We start from the raw sequence: 12,100 nt of genomic DNA, 5'->3' as shown, positions 1-12,100 counted from the left end.
TTGTCCCATCTGTCCCTCAAGCAGTGGACTCCTTTTGGCTCCCTCCGGAGCAGAGGATGGAAAAAGATAGGAGCACGCACCTGTCATGCATGTCAGCATATTCTGAGTGCTTACTGCACACGTTAGCACATGTGATCTCGTTTCTTTATTCCCAGCAGCCCCAGAGGCAGGGCCGAATAACTGTGCTGGCCACACCCCAGAGGAGAGAAATGACTTGTTTAACATCACCTGACCATCTGGAGGCTGAGCGGGGATTGATCCCATCTCCTCCAGGCCCTGGAAGTTAGGCCCTTTCTCCACTACCCTATTTCCTTCCAGGTCCTCCCTGTACAGGGTGGCCATTGCAGTTCTCAGTACGTGTCAACCTGGTGACACCAGATCCGTCACCTTAGTGAGGAGTGAAGGAAGCCCCTGGGATCAGCTTACTAATTCAAGGGCCCGATGAATTATTCACAGCACCATTTACTTGGGGGCCCTTCCAGCCTCACCTCTCTTTCCCCTCTCAGACCCTTGGATCCCGACCCCTGAACTCAGCCTTGGTGGGGGACCCCCAGTGAGGAGATGCTAGCTGAGCTGGGGACTTGCCTGTTGCTGGCAATGGTACTGCTGAACTCAGGTCCTGGGACCCAAGCCATGGAAGGTAGGTGATCCGGTGATGGTGATCCAGTAATGGGCAACCGAGAAGATGGGAGAGAGCACAGAGGAACCAGGGGCTCCAGAAGCGCAAGCTGGGGAAGTTGAGTGTGTGTTTGCTCCTGAGTAGTGGAGGACAGCATTGAGTGGGCGCGTGCTGTTTGCTTCACATACATAAGAGCATTCCATCTTCAGAACAAAGGCCTAGGTGAAGGCTGGCTCCCCCCTCCCTGCCCCCATGAAGAAACTTGCGGGCTCAGAGGCTTAGGTACAGTTGCTGTGCATGAAGGGAATGGCTCAGAAGTGTGGAAGGCTCCCGTGGGAAGGTTCCCCTGCTCTGGGAGCCGGATGCACTTCCCACGGCAGCCAGTGGTGCCAAATTCCTCACTGTGCCATTCAGTGTCCCTGGTGTGCTGGCTCCAACGTGTCTGTGTGCCTGCTGGGAACCACACTCTTTCTGAGAATGCCTTGCCCTGGGGATCTTAAGTCCCCGCTGTCCCTCTGCCTGGGAAGAAGTTCTTCCTGGCATCTCTTAGGAGAGTCCTGTTTTCTCTTTGAAATCTTTTTTCAATTACGTACGTTGTGTGTGTGGAGGGCGAGTGCACGCGGGTGCACTGGATCACATGTGTGGAGCTCAGCACACAGGTTATGGGAGCTGGTTCTCTCCTTCCACCATGTGTGCACTGGGTGGTTCAGGCGGTCAGACTCGGGGCAAGAGCCTTTATCCACTGCACCATCTAGCCAGTCCCTTTTTCTCTGCTGTTCACCCTTAAAGTTTATGTCACTTCACTTCCTCCTTGAGGGCCTCTTCATCCTCTGTTGGGCTCAGCTGCTCCCTCCCCAGGTTCCCAGAGCTCCTCCACCCCAGGCTGTGAGTCTTGTAGATTTGGATCACTCTGCCCCTCGTGGTGTTGTGTGTGAAGACTGTGGAATAATTTCACCATTCTGTAATGGGTACACTCGCTAGGGTGCAGGGGATCGGCAAGCATCCCCTATAACTTGTCCCTTCATCTTCTTGCCATAAGATCATGAACCAGATACCACTCCCAGCACCAGCCTGCCCAAACAGGAAGCAAATCATGTGACCTGTCCCCTACATGGCCCTTGCAATGCCTCTGTCTCCCTTGCCCTGTGGCACTTAGTAAGGATGAGGATAGCATCCCACTTGGCAGGTGCATGGCTGAGGTTCACAGAGGCTGAGTGATGGAGCCCCCTCCCCCCTTCTTCCCCAGTAGCTGTAATCTCCCTCCTTGCTCTGCACATATCACCTCCTCTGAGGGTCTCATCCCTCTCTTAAAGCTGCGATCCCATAGCCCTTTGCAATGCAAGCTACAGCATGCTGCACAGTGTGGCTTCACCTGGCTTGCCTGACTCTCCTCAGCCCCATCCCCTTTGTGAGCTTCGCTAGGTAGGAGGCTCAGTTCAAATCAGCACAGACCCATGGTGCAGTGGTATGGTGCGGCACAGTACGGAGCAGAGCGGAGCGGAGTGGTGTGCCCTTCTCTCAGGGACTTTGTTCAAGTGTGTACTTAAGGATTCCTTTGGCCGCAAGTGACAGGACCCAAACTGTATATAATTAGCAAGAATGTATCTTGGGCTCTATAACAGGGTAACAGAGATGGAGCTGAGCCTGCCAGCAGCCAGGGCTCCTTGGCCCAGGGCCATTTTTTTTTCTCACATGGTTCTTGCCATCTGTGGACCCTCAGGGCTCCCATTCCCTTCCCAACCTAGGGCCAAGGAGAAAAAGACATGCTCCACCCCTCCACCCCCCCCCCCCCCCCAGACGTTCTGGGAAGTGCTGGATCCTGGCCTAGAACACTTACCCTCCCCACAGGTCAGAATTACCACAGAGCCACAACAGTGTCTGAGACAGGCTGCCCAGGGTCCCACGAGTTAGAAGAGAAGGTGCTGACCAATAGGTGTCAGTTATGGTAACTTCCCATTCTGGGCTCAGTTTTCTCATCTGCAAAATGAAGTCAATAATGCAAAAAACCTGAGAAAGAGCCATGCATTCTGCTTGGCTGATATGTGATTCCTAATACAGCAATATGCCCCCTCGCTGTTTATTGTCGGACTACTGAGATTGTTTATCTCTCAGTTCTTCATCCTTGGCTTGGCCAAATGGAGCCCTGTGGTTTTATTAAGAGTGTTCCTGGGGTTGGCAAGAAGGCTCGGTATTTAGAGCACCGGCTTCTCTTCCAGGGGAGCCTAGTTCTGTTCCCAGGACCCATGTCATCAGGTGGCTCCAGGGAGATCTGACACCTCTGCCTCAACGGGCACCTATACTCACACATGCTCCCATATGGACGCACATAAATACACAAAATTGAAAATAAAAAAATAAATCTTAAAAAAAGAAGAAGAAGAACAAGATAGTGGCATATGCCTTTAATCCCAGCAGTGGGGAGGCAGAGGCAGGTGGATCTCTGTGAGCTCAAGGCCAGCCTGGTCTACAGAGTGAGTTCCAGGATAGCCAGGGCTACATACTGAGAAACCCTGTCTCAAGAAAAAACAAATGAAACCAAAAACCAAAACAAACAAACAAACAAAATCAGAAGAAGAAGAATATTCCTTTTGGGGGGCCAATGAGGTGGCTCAGAAAGTAAAAACATTTGTCGCAAAAATCTAATGATCTGCGTTTGGTCCCTACAACCACATAAAGTTGCCATAAGTTTCCACACGCATGCGATGATATCCCTCACCATTCTCATGATACACACACATGTATGAACACATAGTAATAAATAAAAATCTATACTTTGAAAATTTGCCTATTTTTAGTCTATGCATTTATTTTGTCTGCATGTATATCTGCACACCCCTTGCAGGCCTGTGGAGGCCGGAAGAGAGTATCAGATGCCCTGGAACTGAAGTTACAGTTTTGGGCTGCCATGTGGGCTCTAGGAATCAAGCCAAGGACCTCTGCAAGAGTAGCAAATGCTCTTAACCACTGAACCATCTTTCTAGCCTCAAAATTAATTATTATATTTCATTAAAGAGTGTTCTTGGGCTGGAGCAGTAGTTCAGAGGTTAAGAGCATTGACTGCTCTTCCAAAGGTCCTGAGTTCAATTTCCAGCAACCACATGTTGGCTCACAACGGTCTATAATGAGATCCCATGACCTCTTCTAACATTGTATATGTAATAAATAAATAAATATTTCTTTTTTTAAAAAAAGAGTGGTCTTTTGCCAGGCGGTGGTGGCACATGCCTTTAATCCCAGCACTTAAAAGGCAGAGGCAGAGGCAGACAGATCTCTGTGAGTTTGAGGCCACCCTGGTCTACAAGAGCTAGTTCCAGGACAGCTAGGACCGTTACACAGAGAAATCATTCTGGGAAAACCAAAAATTAGAAAGAAAGGGGAAAAGAGTTTTCTTTTATAAGCTGGAGCAATAGCTCAGTTGGTAAAGTGCTTGCCGTGTCAAGCAGGAGGACCCGAGTGAGCTCAAGATCCAGAATCCGTGAAATAATGCCACATGCTCATAATCCCAGGGCTGGGAAAGTGGGGACAAACAGCTCCCTGGGCCATGGGCCAGGCAGCCTAACCTACTTGGTGAGCTCCATCCCTAAAGAGAACTTGTCTCAGAACACAAGATGGATAGCATCTTAGGGAACGGCATCTGAAGTTAAGCTCTGGCCTCCACATGCACATGTGTGCCCAGAAACCCTACACAGATGGTCCTTTAGTTGCGTGCAGTGGTACATGCTTGTAATCCTAACATCTGTGAGCCAGTGAAAGAGAATCCAAGTAAGCTGGAGTCCGGACTGGTCTATTAGTGAGTTCCAGGTCAGCCAGAAAGACCCTAACACAAGATAGATTTGAAAGGTCAAAACATAGAAAAGGCTCAAAACAATCAAACAAACAAATATGTTTCTTAGATTGTTTCCTTTTTAAGGTGGGGAATAGGGGTACGTGTCTATGGTCCTAGACACTGGGGTGGCTAAGGCAGAAAGACCTCTTGAGTCTAGAAGTACACACACTCACACATGCACACACATACACACACACATACACACACACATACACACACACATACACACACACACACACACACACACACACACACTTTTCATACTAGCACCTAGAAGGTTGAGGTAAGAAGATCTGCAATTCAAGGCTAGCCTGGGCTATTTAGCTAAGACCTTACCTTAAAAAAAAAAAAAAGATTCCGTGAGGGATGTGTCCGCATTCCAAATTGTATAGCATTCTACTATATAAAGTTCCCTCTTATCTTAATCTTTTATTTATTGAATTTGTTCTTTGTCATTTCATACACATATATGCTGCATCCCGATTACTCCACACTCACCTTCCTTGTCTCCCTCCGACCTCTGACCTCTGTCAGCCCTGCTGCTGTTGCTACTGTAGTGATGATGGTTATTATTATTACTCTGAATCATAATCTTGCCTTGTAACCCAGGCTTGCCTAAAGCTTACAGTCCTCTTGCCTCAGCCTCCAGACTGCTGCTCATACAGGTGTGTGCTACTGTATCAGGTTGTGCCTTTTTATGTTTTTCAAACGCTTGAACCAGACGTACTGGCACACATCTGTAATCTCAGTATTTGGCAGCCTGAGGCAGAAGGATTACAAAGTTGAGGGCAACAGGATTACAAGTTTGAGGCTGATCTGAGGCTACTCTTACCTTTTTTTTTTCCTCCAAAAGCTTAGCAACATTGAGTGAACTTTACAGAAAACACCTGTATGGCTGACCTGGGTTTTCCCTCTTATCAGCCTTTCCTTTGGTGACTGAACAGACATTACAGGTGCTTCTAGCCTAGTATTCCATTAAAGGTTGCCAAATTCTGGTGTTCTAATTTCTTTTTGTTGTTTCCTTTTAAATTATTTATTATTTTTCTATTTATTTACCTGTTTGGTTAGTTTGTTTATTTTTGATTTTTCAAGACATGAATGTCCTGAAACTTGCTTTTAGACCAGGCTGGCCTTGAACTCACAGAGACCCAACTGCCTCTGCCTCCGAGCGCTGAGATTAAAGGTGTGCACCACTATCAGCTGGCTCTATTAATGTTTATTTCTTTTCGAGACAGGGTCGCTCTACCTAGCCCTGGCTGGTCTGGAACTTACTCTATAGACCAAGCTGTTCTTGAACTCGAAGAGATCCCAGTGCCTCTTCTTTCCTATGCTGGGGTTGAAGGTGTGCGCCACCATGCCTGGCTTCACTTGCTTTCTCTTTCTCCTCAGAACTCGCTGCTCTCCTGCCTGTTCCACATTTTGTTTGTGTATATTTGTTTGTCTTCCCACCAGAACACGCATGCCTGAGAGCAAGGTCTTTATCCCTGCTGTCCTCCCAGCATCTAAGAGCACTGCCCGGGACTCCAACAGTGCTTACTGACAGACTAGAAGAATGTTTCCTCAGTATCTGAAAGAAGTGGTGATGCTTGAGAGAGTCACCTGCAGCGTGACTGGGACCCTGTCCTGTTTCCTCTTCACCCTCAAGGTCCCAGACTTGCCTCTGTATTCAAGGCCCCAGAGTCGACTCTAAACCATCCTTTTCTCTTGCCTCAGGTGTCAAGTGTGGGGGTGTGCTCTCGGCACCATCTGGGAACTTCTCCAGCCCAAACTTCCCAAGTCTGTATCCTTACAACACAGAGTGCAGCTGGCTGATCGTGGTGGCCGAGGGGTCCTCGGTGCTGCTCACCTTCCACGCCTTTGACCTGGAGTACCACGACACCTGTGACTTTGACTTCCTAGAGATCTACAACGGGGCATCTGGAGACAAGGGCAATCTCCTGGGCAGGTTCTGTGGTCAGGTGCCCCCACCGCCCTTCACCTCCTCCTGGCACGTCATGTCTGTCGTCTTCCACTCGGACAAGCATGTGGCCAGCCGCGGCTTTTCTGCAGGCTATCAGAAAGGTCAGGGGGCCCTCGGCAGGAAGGTTGGCCCTAGCGGCTGCGGGAAGTGGGAGGAAAGGACACAAGGGAGGTGAGCAGGCAGCATCTTAGTGTAGGATGACTCTGCTTTAGCACTGCCTACAGGGGCAAAGGTGACTTCTTCACACCTGTGACCTCCCCGGAAACCACTACCTGCTGCCCTTATGATTCTTTCCTGCTTCCTCCATGACAACTGGGTCCCCCCCCCGCCCCCCTGCAGCTTGCTGTTCGCTGAAAGGAGGCTTGCCACCCTCCTCTGCCAACAACATGCTGCCGAAGGATTCCAGCTGTCCCTGCTGTTGAAGTCCTGTGACTTCTGCCTCCTTCTCCTGCCCGGGTATAGGACAAGGGCAAGGGCTTTTAGAACCTGTGATTCCTCTTCTTAGGGTCTTTCCCTGCACGCAACCCTTACCAGTCCCCCTTAATCCCTGACTCCTCCAAGCAGGCCTGTCTCCTGCCACCCAGACTCATGAAGTGGAGCCCTGGCCCTCCCCTTTCTTCACCTCTCTCCTTGCCTCCTCCCTCCTATCTCTGAGCTCCTGTGTACAGACCCAAAAGTCCTCCTTTCTCCCCAGGACAATATCAGATGTCTCTGTGTCAGCCCAAGCAGGACAGCCACCAACGCCCATGTCCACAAGTCCGCTCCCTGCAACCATAGGGCTCAGGAAGGATGGCAGCCCCTGCCGGATTTAGAAGCACGGAACTGTACTGTATTAAGGCAAGAACAGGGGGCTGGTCTGACTAGCACCTGGAGATCGTAGGCCAGGGAGTTTTAGGACTCTAAGGTATCAAAGGTGTCCTGACGTCACAGGCAATGCTTTCCAACATTTTCACAAACAAGAAATAGACTGATAGCAGTCTTCTTAGCTTTTGATAGCTAAAAAGATAAAGGTGGTATTTTGATAATAGGCATTCATTTCACAAGTTCACATTTGTGTGCATATGCATGTGTTTGCATGTGTGTGCGTGGGTGGGTGTAAGCCAGAAATCAGCCTACAGCCTCGGGTGTTCCTCAGGAGCCACCTCGCCGAGACCTGGTGCTCTCCAATTAGGCTAGAAGGGCATTTGGCAGGCGAGCTCCAGAGATCAACTTGCCTCCACTTCCCCTGCCCTAAGATTACAAGCGTGAGCTGCCGTGCCCGATTTCTGTGGTAATGCTGGGGATAAATCTCGGTCCTTACGCTTGCTCAGCAAACACTTTAATGGCCGAGATGTTGCCCTGGCCCCAAGCTCACATTTCCAGCATTGACTCGTAAGAAGCCAACCACTGAAAAACAGAGAAATATATAACAGTGGGTATGGACGGTCTCCACTGGGCTAAATTATGTATAAGATATGTAACTTTGGGTCCTGTCTTTTATTGTACTAAAAGATAGCGGGGCTGGGGAGAGTGCTTTGTGGGTAATCTCTTGCATCCCCAGCATCCACAGGAGATGCCAGGCACGGCCATGGGCACCTGAGACCCTGGTGCTGGGGCTTGCTGGCCATCTAGCTAACCTGGCTGAAAATGAGCACACTTCAGAGAGAGAGAGAGAGAGAGAGAGAGAGAGAGAGAAAGAGAGAGAGAAAGAGAGAGAGAGAGAGAGAGATCCTGTCTCAGAGATAGTACAGAGAGTGAGAGAGCAGGACGTCTGACATAAAGCGCCTGCCTGGGCATGAACATGACACATACATGTAAACACACACACCACACGTGTGCACATTGGAAATACAGCATACGAATGAAGTCCGAAGCATATGCCTGCTCCAGTGTTGGTATTAATTGATGGGATATCTCAGACTCTCTCCACCCACCATCTTGTTTCTCGGGAAGTCTGAAGGCCAGAGAGGGAATGCGATTGCCTAAGATCACGCAGCTGAGAAGCAGTCCTGGACAGGAAGTCAAGCCTTAGCTGTCCCGTGCTGTGTTCCTGCCACACAACTGCAGCTGTCTGGGTTCCAGTTCTGCTTGCTAGCTGGGTGTTCTGCCCATACCTCTTGGCCCTTGTCACTTTGGGATTGTCCTGCCAATCTCCATGTCTCTGTTTGAGGGCTCTGTTGGTGTCTGTGGTCTCCCACCAAGACTCTCTCTGATTTTCCTCGACACTTCTCTATTGCTGGGACAGAACACCATGACCAAGATGGCCTACGAAAGAAGATGTCTATTAGGGCTCACAGCTGCCAAGGGTGAGAGTCCATGACCACCGTGGCAGGGAGCATGGCAGCAGGCAGGCACACGTGCCTCTGGAGCAGTAGCTGAGAACATAGCTAACTGGGAACGGCATGGGCTTTTGAAACCTCAAAGCCTGCCCCAAATGATGCACTTCCTCCATCAAGGCCACACCTCCTAATCCTTCCCAGCAGTTCCACCAGCTGGAAACAAGGTATTCAAATACCTGAGCCTATGGCGAGCATTTTCCTCTGAGCTGCCACATAGTGTGTAACTCCCTGTCACCTTCGCTCCTGTGGTGACAGAACTCTGGTGGCTGCTTTACTAGAATTCCCTAGTGGGGTTCAGCAGTCCCCTTAAGCCCGCTTATGCCCCCCCTGAGGATCCTTGACCTCCAGATAAACCCCTTTACACTCTGGTTTTTATCTCTGGACCTTCCTGGATGAATGAACTCAGGCCTAGAAAGGTTAAGTTACCTGACCTCCCACTGGTCGGACTGCAGATCTGTGCCTGCCAGGCATGGATGTTTGTGGAGACGCATTTTGGGTGTCAGGTTCCCAGGGAAGAGGTCAACTCAAATGATCTCCCTTGCAGATATGTGCGGTGGTGTCCTGACTGGCTTGTCGGGGGTCCTCAACAGCCCCGAGTACCCCAACAACTACCCCAACAACGTGGAGTGCCACTGGCTGATCCGGGCCTCGGGCCCCGCCGCTGTCAAATTGGTGTTCGTGGACTTCCAGGTGGAGGGCAGCGACGGATGCACATACGACTATGTGGCTGTGCTTGGCGCTCCTGGCCCTGCTCGTGGGCACCACTACTGTGGCCGCACGAGACCCCCTACCCTTGTGTCCTTGGGTCATGAGTTGCAGGTGGTCTTCAAATCTGACTTCAACATCGGAGGCCGGGGCTTCAAGGCTCACTACTTCTCAGGTAGGAGGAGCTGACGCCAGCACCTGTGCCTGTGGACCCCTGTCTACTGTTTCATTTGAGAATTCAGTTAAGGCTTTCTGTGTCACTGGGGCTTGGATTTTGTGCCTTGCTCAGACGAGATCAATCCCTTTTAAACGCCTCAGAGCAGCAGTTCTCAACCTGTAGGTCCTGACCCTCCCACTGGGGGTTGAACGACCCTTTCACAGGGGTTGCACATCAGATATCCTGCATATCAGATGTTTGTATTATGAGTCATAACAGTCGTAAAATTATAGTTAGGAAGTAGCGATGAAAATAGTTTTATGGTTGGGGGGTCACCACGACATGAGGAACGGCTTTAAAGGGTCGCAGCGTGAGGAAGGTTGTGAGCCTCGCCGAGGAGAACCCCTCCATAGTCTCACCCCTCACCTCTTGCTTTTGTCCCCCTCCCTGACTGGTGGTGAGCTAGCTCCTTGTTCTCGTGTACTATGTGCATGTACCACGTGCTCACATACGTGTGCACAAAAGGGTGAACATGCTTCAGAGAATTCAGATGGGCAGCACAGTGATGAGCCACCGTCGTGAGTGCTAACAGGGGGCTTCCTGGAGGAGGAACTGAGCAGAGCCTTGGTGAAGTCAGCTGACAGGCATGGGCGGTCTGTGCAGAGGGGTGCTGGCTGACCGAGCACAAGGCTGGTACGTTGACAGAATGTTAGCTCTCTGTACCCGATATGGACAAGGTTCACCATGGCTCACAGTTCCAGAGGCCTGTCAGGAGGGAGGACATCACGGCAGGGAGCAGATTGGGGAACAAAACCTGCTTCCTCGACAGCCAGGAAGCAGAGCCAGGAAAAGGGAAGGGACTAGAGCCCCAGCGCCCACTTTGAGGGCATCCTCGCAGTGAGCCAACCTTCTTCCAGTAGGCCCCACATCCTGAAGGTTCTACCGCCTCCTGGTGGTACCTCAGGCCGTAGACCCAGACTTTAGCTGTTTGTCATTTTGTGTGTGTGAGTGAATCTTGCTTCCTCCTCCCCAGGAGAATGCCAGGAGGTATTCACAGCTGTGCGTGGAAACTTCTCCAGCCCACAGTACCCTGGCTCCTACCCCAACAATATCCGGTGCCACTGGACCATCCGCCTGCCCCCGGGCTACCGCGTCAAGATCTTCATCCTGGACCTGGGCTTGGAGGAACCCAACAGCCTGACCAGAACCTGTGACTTTGACCATCTGGCAGCCTTTGATGGGGCCAGCGAGGACGCACAGCTGCTGGGGAAATGGTGTGGTCATCACCTGCCACCGCCTGTCACCTCACATCACAACCAGCTCCTGCTTCTGCTGCACACGGACCGCAGCACCTCTGGCAGGGGCTTCTCTGTGGCCTACATTGGAGGTCAGCTGAGTTAAGAGTGTGGGTGCTGGGGAACCCCACAGCCTCCTTCCTGTGTTCGCGGTCACATAGCCCCTCTATGGTGTCCTCCAGGCCCTACTCAGGTGCCTGCTCTGAGGTCCTTTGAGGCCACTCTGCTGTGACCCTTACATATTTCCACCCTCTTTTCATAGCTTCTGTCTCCATGATTCCTAATTCTTCTCCACCTGGCTTCTTTTCCTGTGGGTTCGATGTCTCTCAGATGTTTGATCTGGTTTCCTGGATTGATACACAAATATGTCAAGTTATCAATGGTCAGCGTTAGGTGACCGAGATGGCACAGCCCTGCCCATGTCATTTAGAACTGCTGACTAGACAAAGGGTGTATATGTGTCCTCACCTGGGTCCAGGGACTCTGAATGTCCTAATGGCACCTCTGAGATACTCAAACTTGTGTTTGCAACATAGTTGCCACAAAACTCAAGCATCAAGTCCACATTCAAGGCTGAAAGAGGAGAGGTGCCAGTCACAAAAAAAAAAGAAGAAAAAAATCCCATTATCTAGAAAGCCAAAGCATTTTTTTTGGGAGGGGAAAAGTTTCAAGACAGGGTTTCTCTTTGTAGCCCTGGCTGCCCTGGAACTCACTCTGTAGACCAGGCTGGCCTCGAACTCTGAAATCTGCCTGCCTCTGCCTCCCGAGTGCTGGGATTAAAGGCAGGAGTCACCCCTGCCCAGCTCGTCAAAACATTTCCAAAGCTCTCTCAATGCTTTGTCTTGAGTCAGTTTGTTTCTAAATCAGTCACGTGGCCACGCTTTTGCTGCAGAGGTGGCTGGGGAAGCTGGTATTGAGGCTTCTTTAGCTTTTCTGACTTTTGTAACATGGACTCAGTCGAACAGGACCGGCGAGCCCAGAGTCAGGCGAAGAGTGAGGGCCGCAAGTATGTCTGGTTCTGAGGATATCTCTCCCTCACATGCCTAGGCCTGCTCAGCAGTGAAAGGAACTGCTTTCCTCATCCCCAGCGGCAGAGGAGCTGGGGCCCTGGGAGCAGAGTGGGAGCCAGCTGCTGCGAGCTGGTGGCCCCTAGAGACTTGCACAGAACCACCCTGCTGGGCTCAGGCAACGCACCCTGTCCCTGTGGGAAGGAGAGTTGT

At 50.9% G+C, this 12,100-nt stretch overlaps 1 protein-coding gene across 1 annotated transcript in view; it reads left to right on the top strand.

The window, feature by feature from the left end:
* Positions 1 to 544: 544 nt before the first annotated feature.
* Cdcp2 (CUB domain containing protein 2) overlaps positions 545 to 12,100 on the top strand; it is a 15,553-nt gene continuing 3,997 nt past the window's right edge. Inside the window, exons 1-4 of the mRNA XM_048452946.3 lie at positions 545 to 640; positions 6,159 to 6,506; positions 9,268 to 9,603; positions 10,619 to 10,972. Of these exons, the coding sequence (XP_048308903.2) occupies positions 562 to 640; positions 6,159 to 6,506; positions 9,268 to 9,603; positions 10,619 to 10,972 (1,117 nt within the window). The 5' untranslated portion in view covers positions 545 to 561. The remainder of the gene's footprint in view (positions 641 to 6,158; positions 6,507 to 9,267; positions 9,604 to 10,618; positions 10,973 to 12,100) is intronic.

The sequence above is a fragment of the Myodes glareolus genome, chromosome 3 (genome assembly GCF_982192425.1).
Source record: "Myodes glareolus chromosome 3, mMyoGla1.1, whole genome shotgun sequence".
NCBI lineage: Eukaryota > Metazoa > Chordata > Mammalia > Rodentia > Cricetidae > Myodes > Myodes glareolus.
The sequence above is the reverse complement of the archived record's forward strand: the minus strand, read 5'-3'. Positions and strand labels throughout refer to the sequence as shown.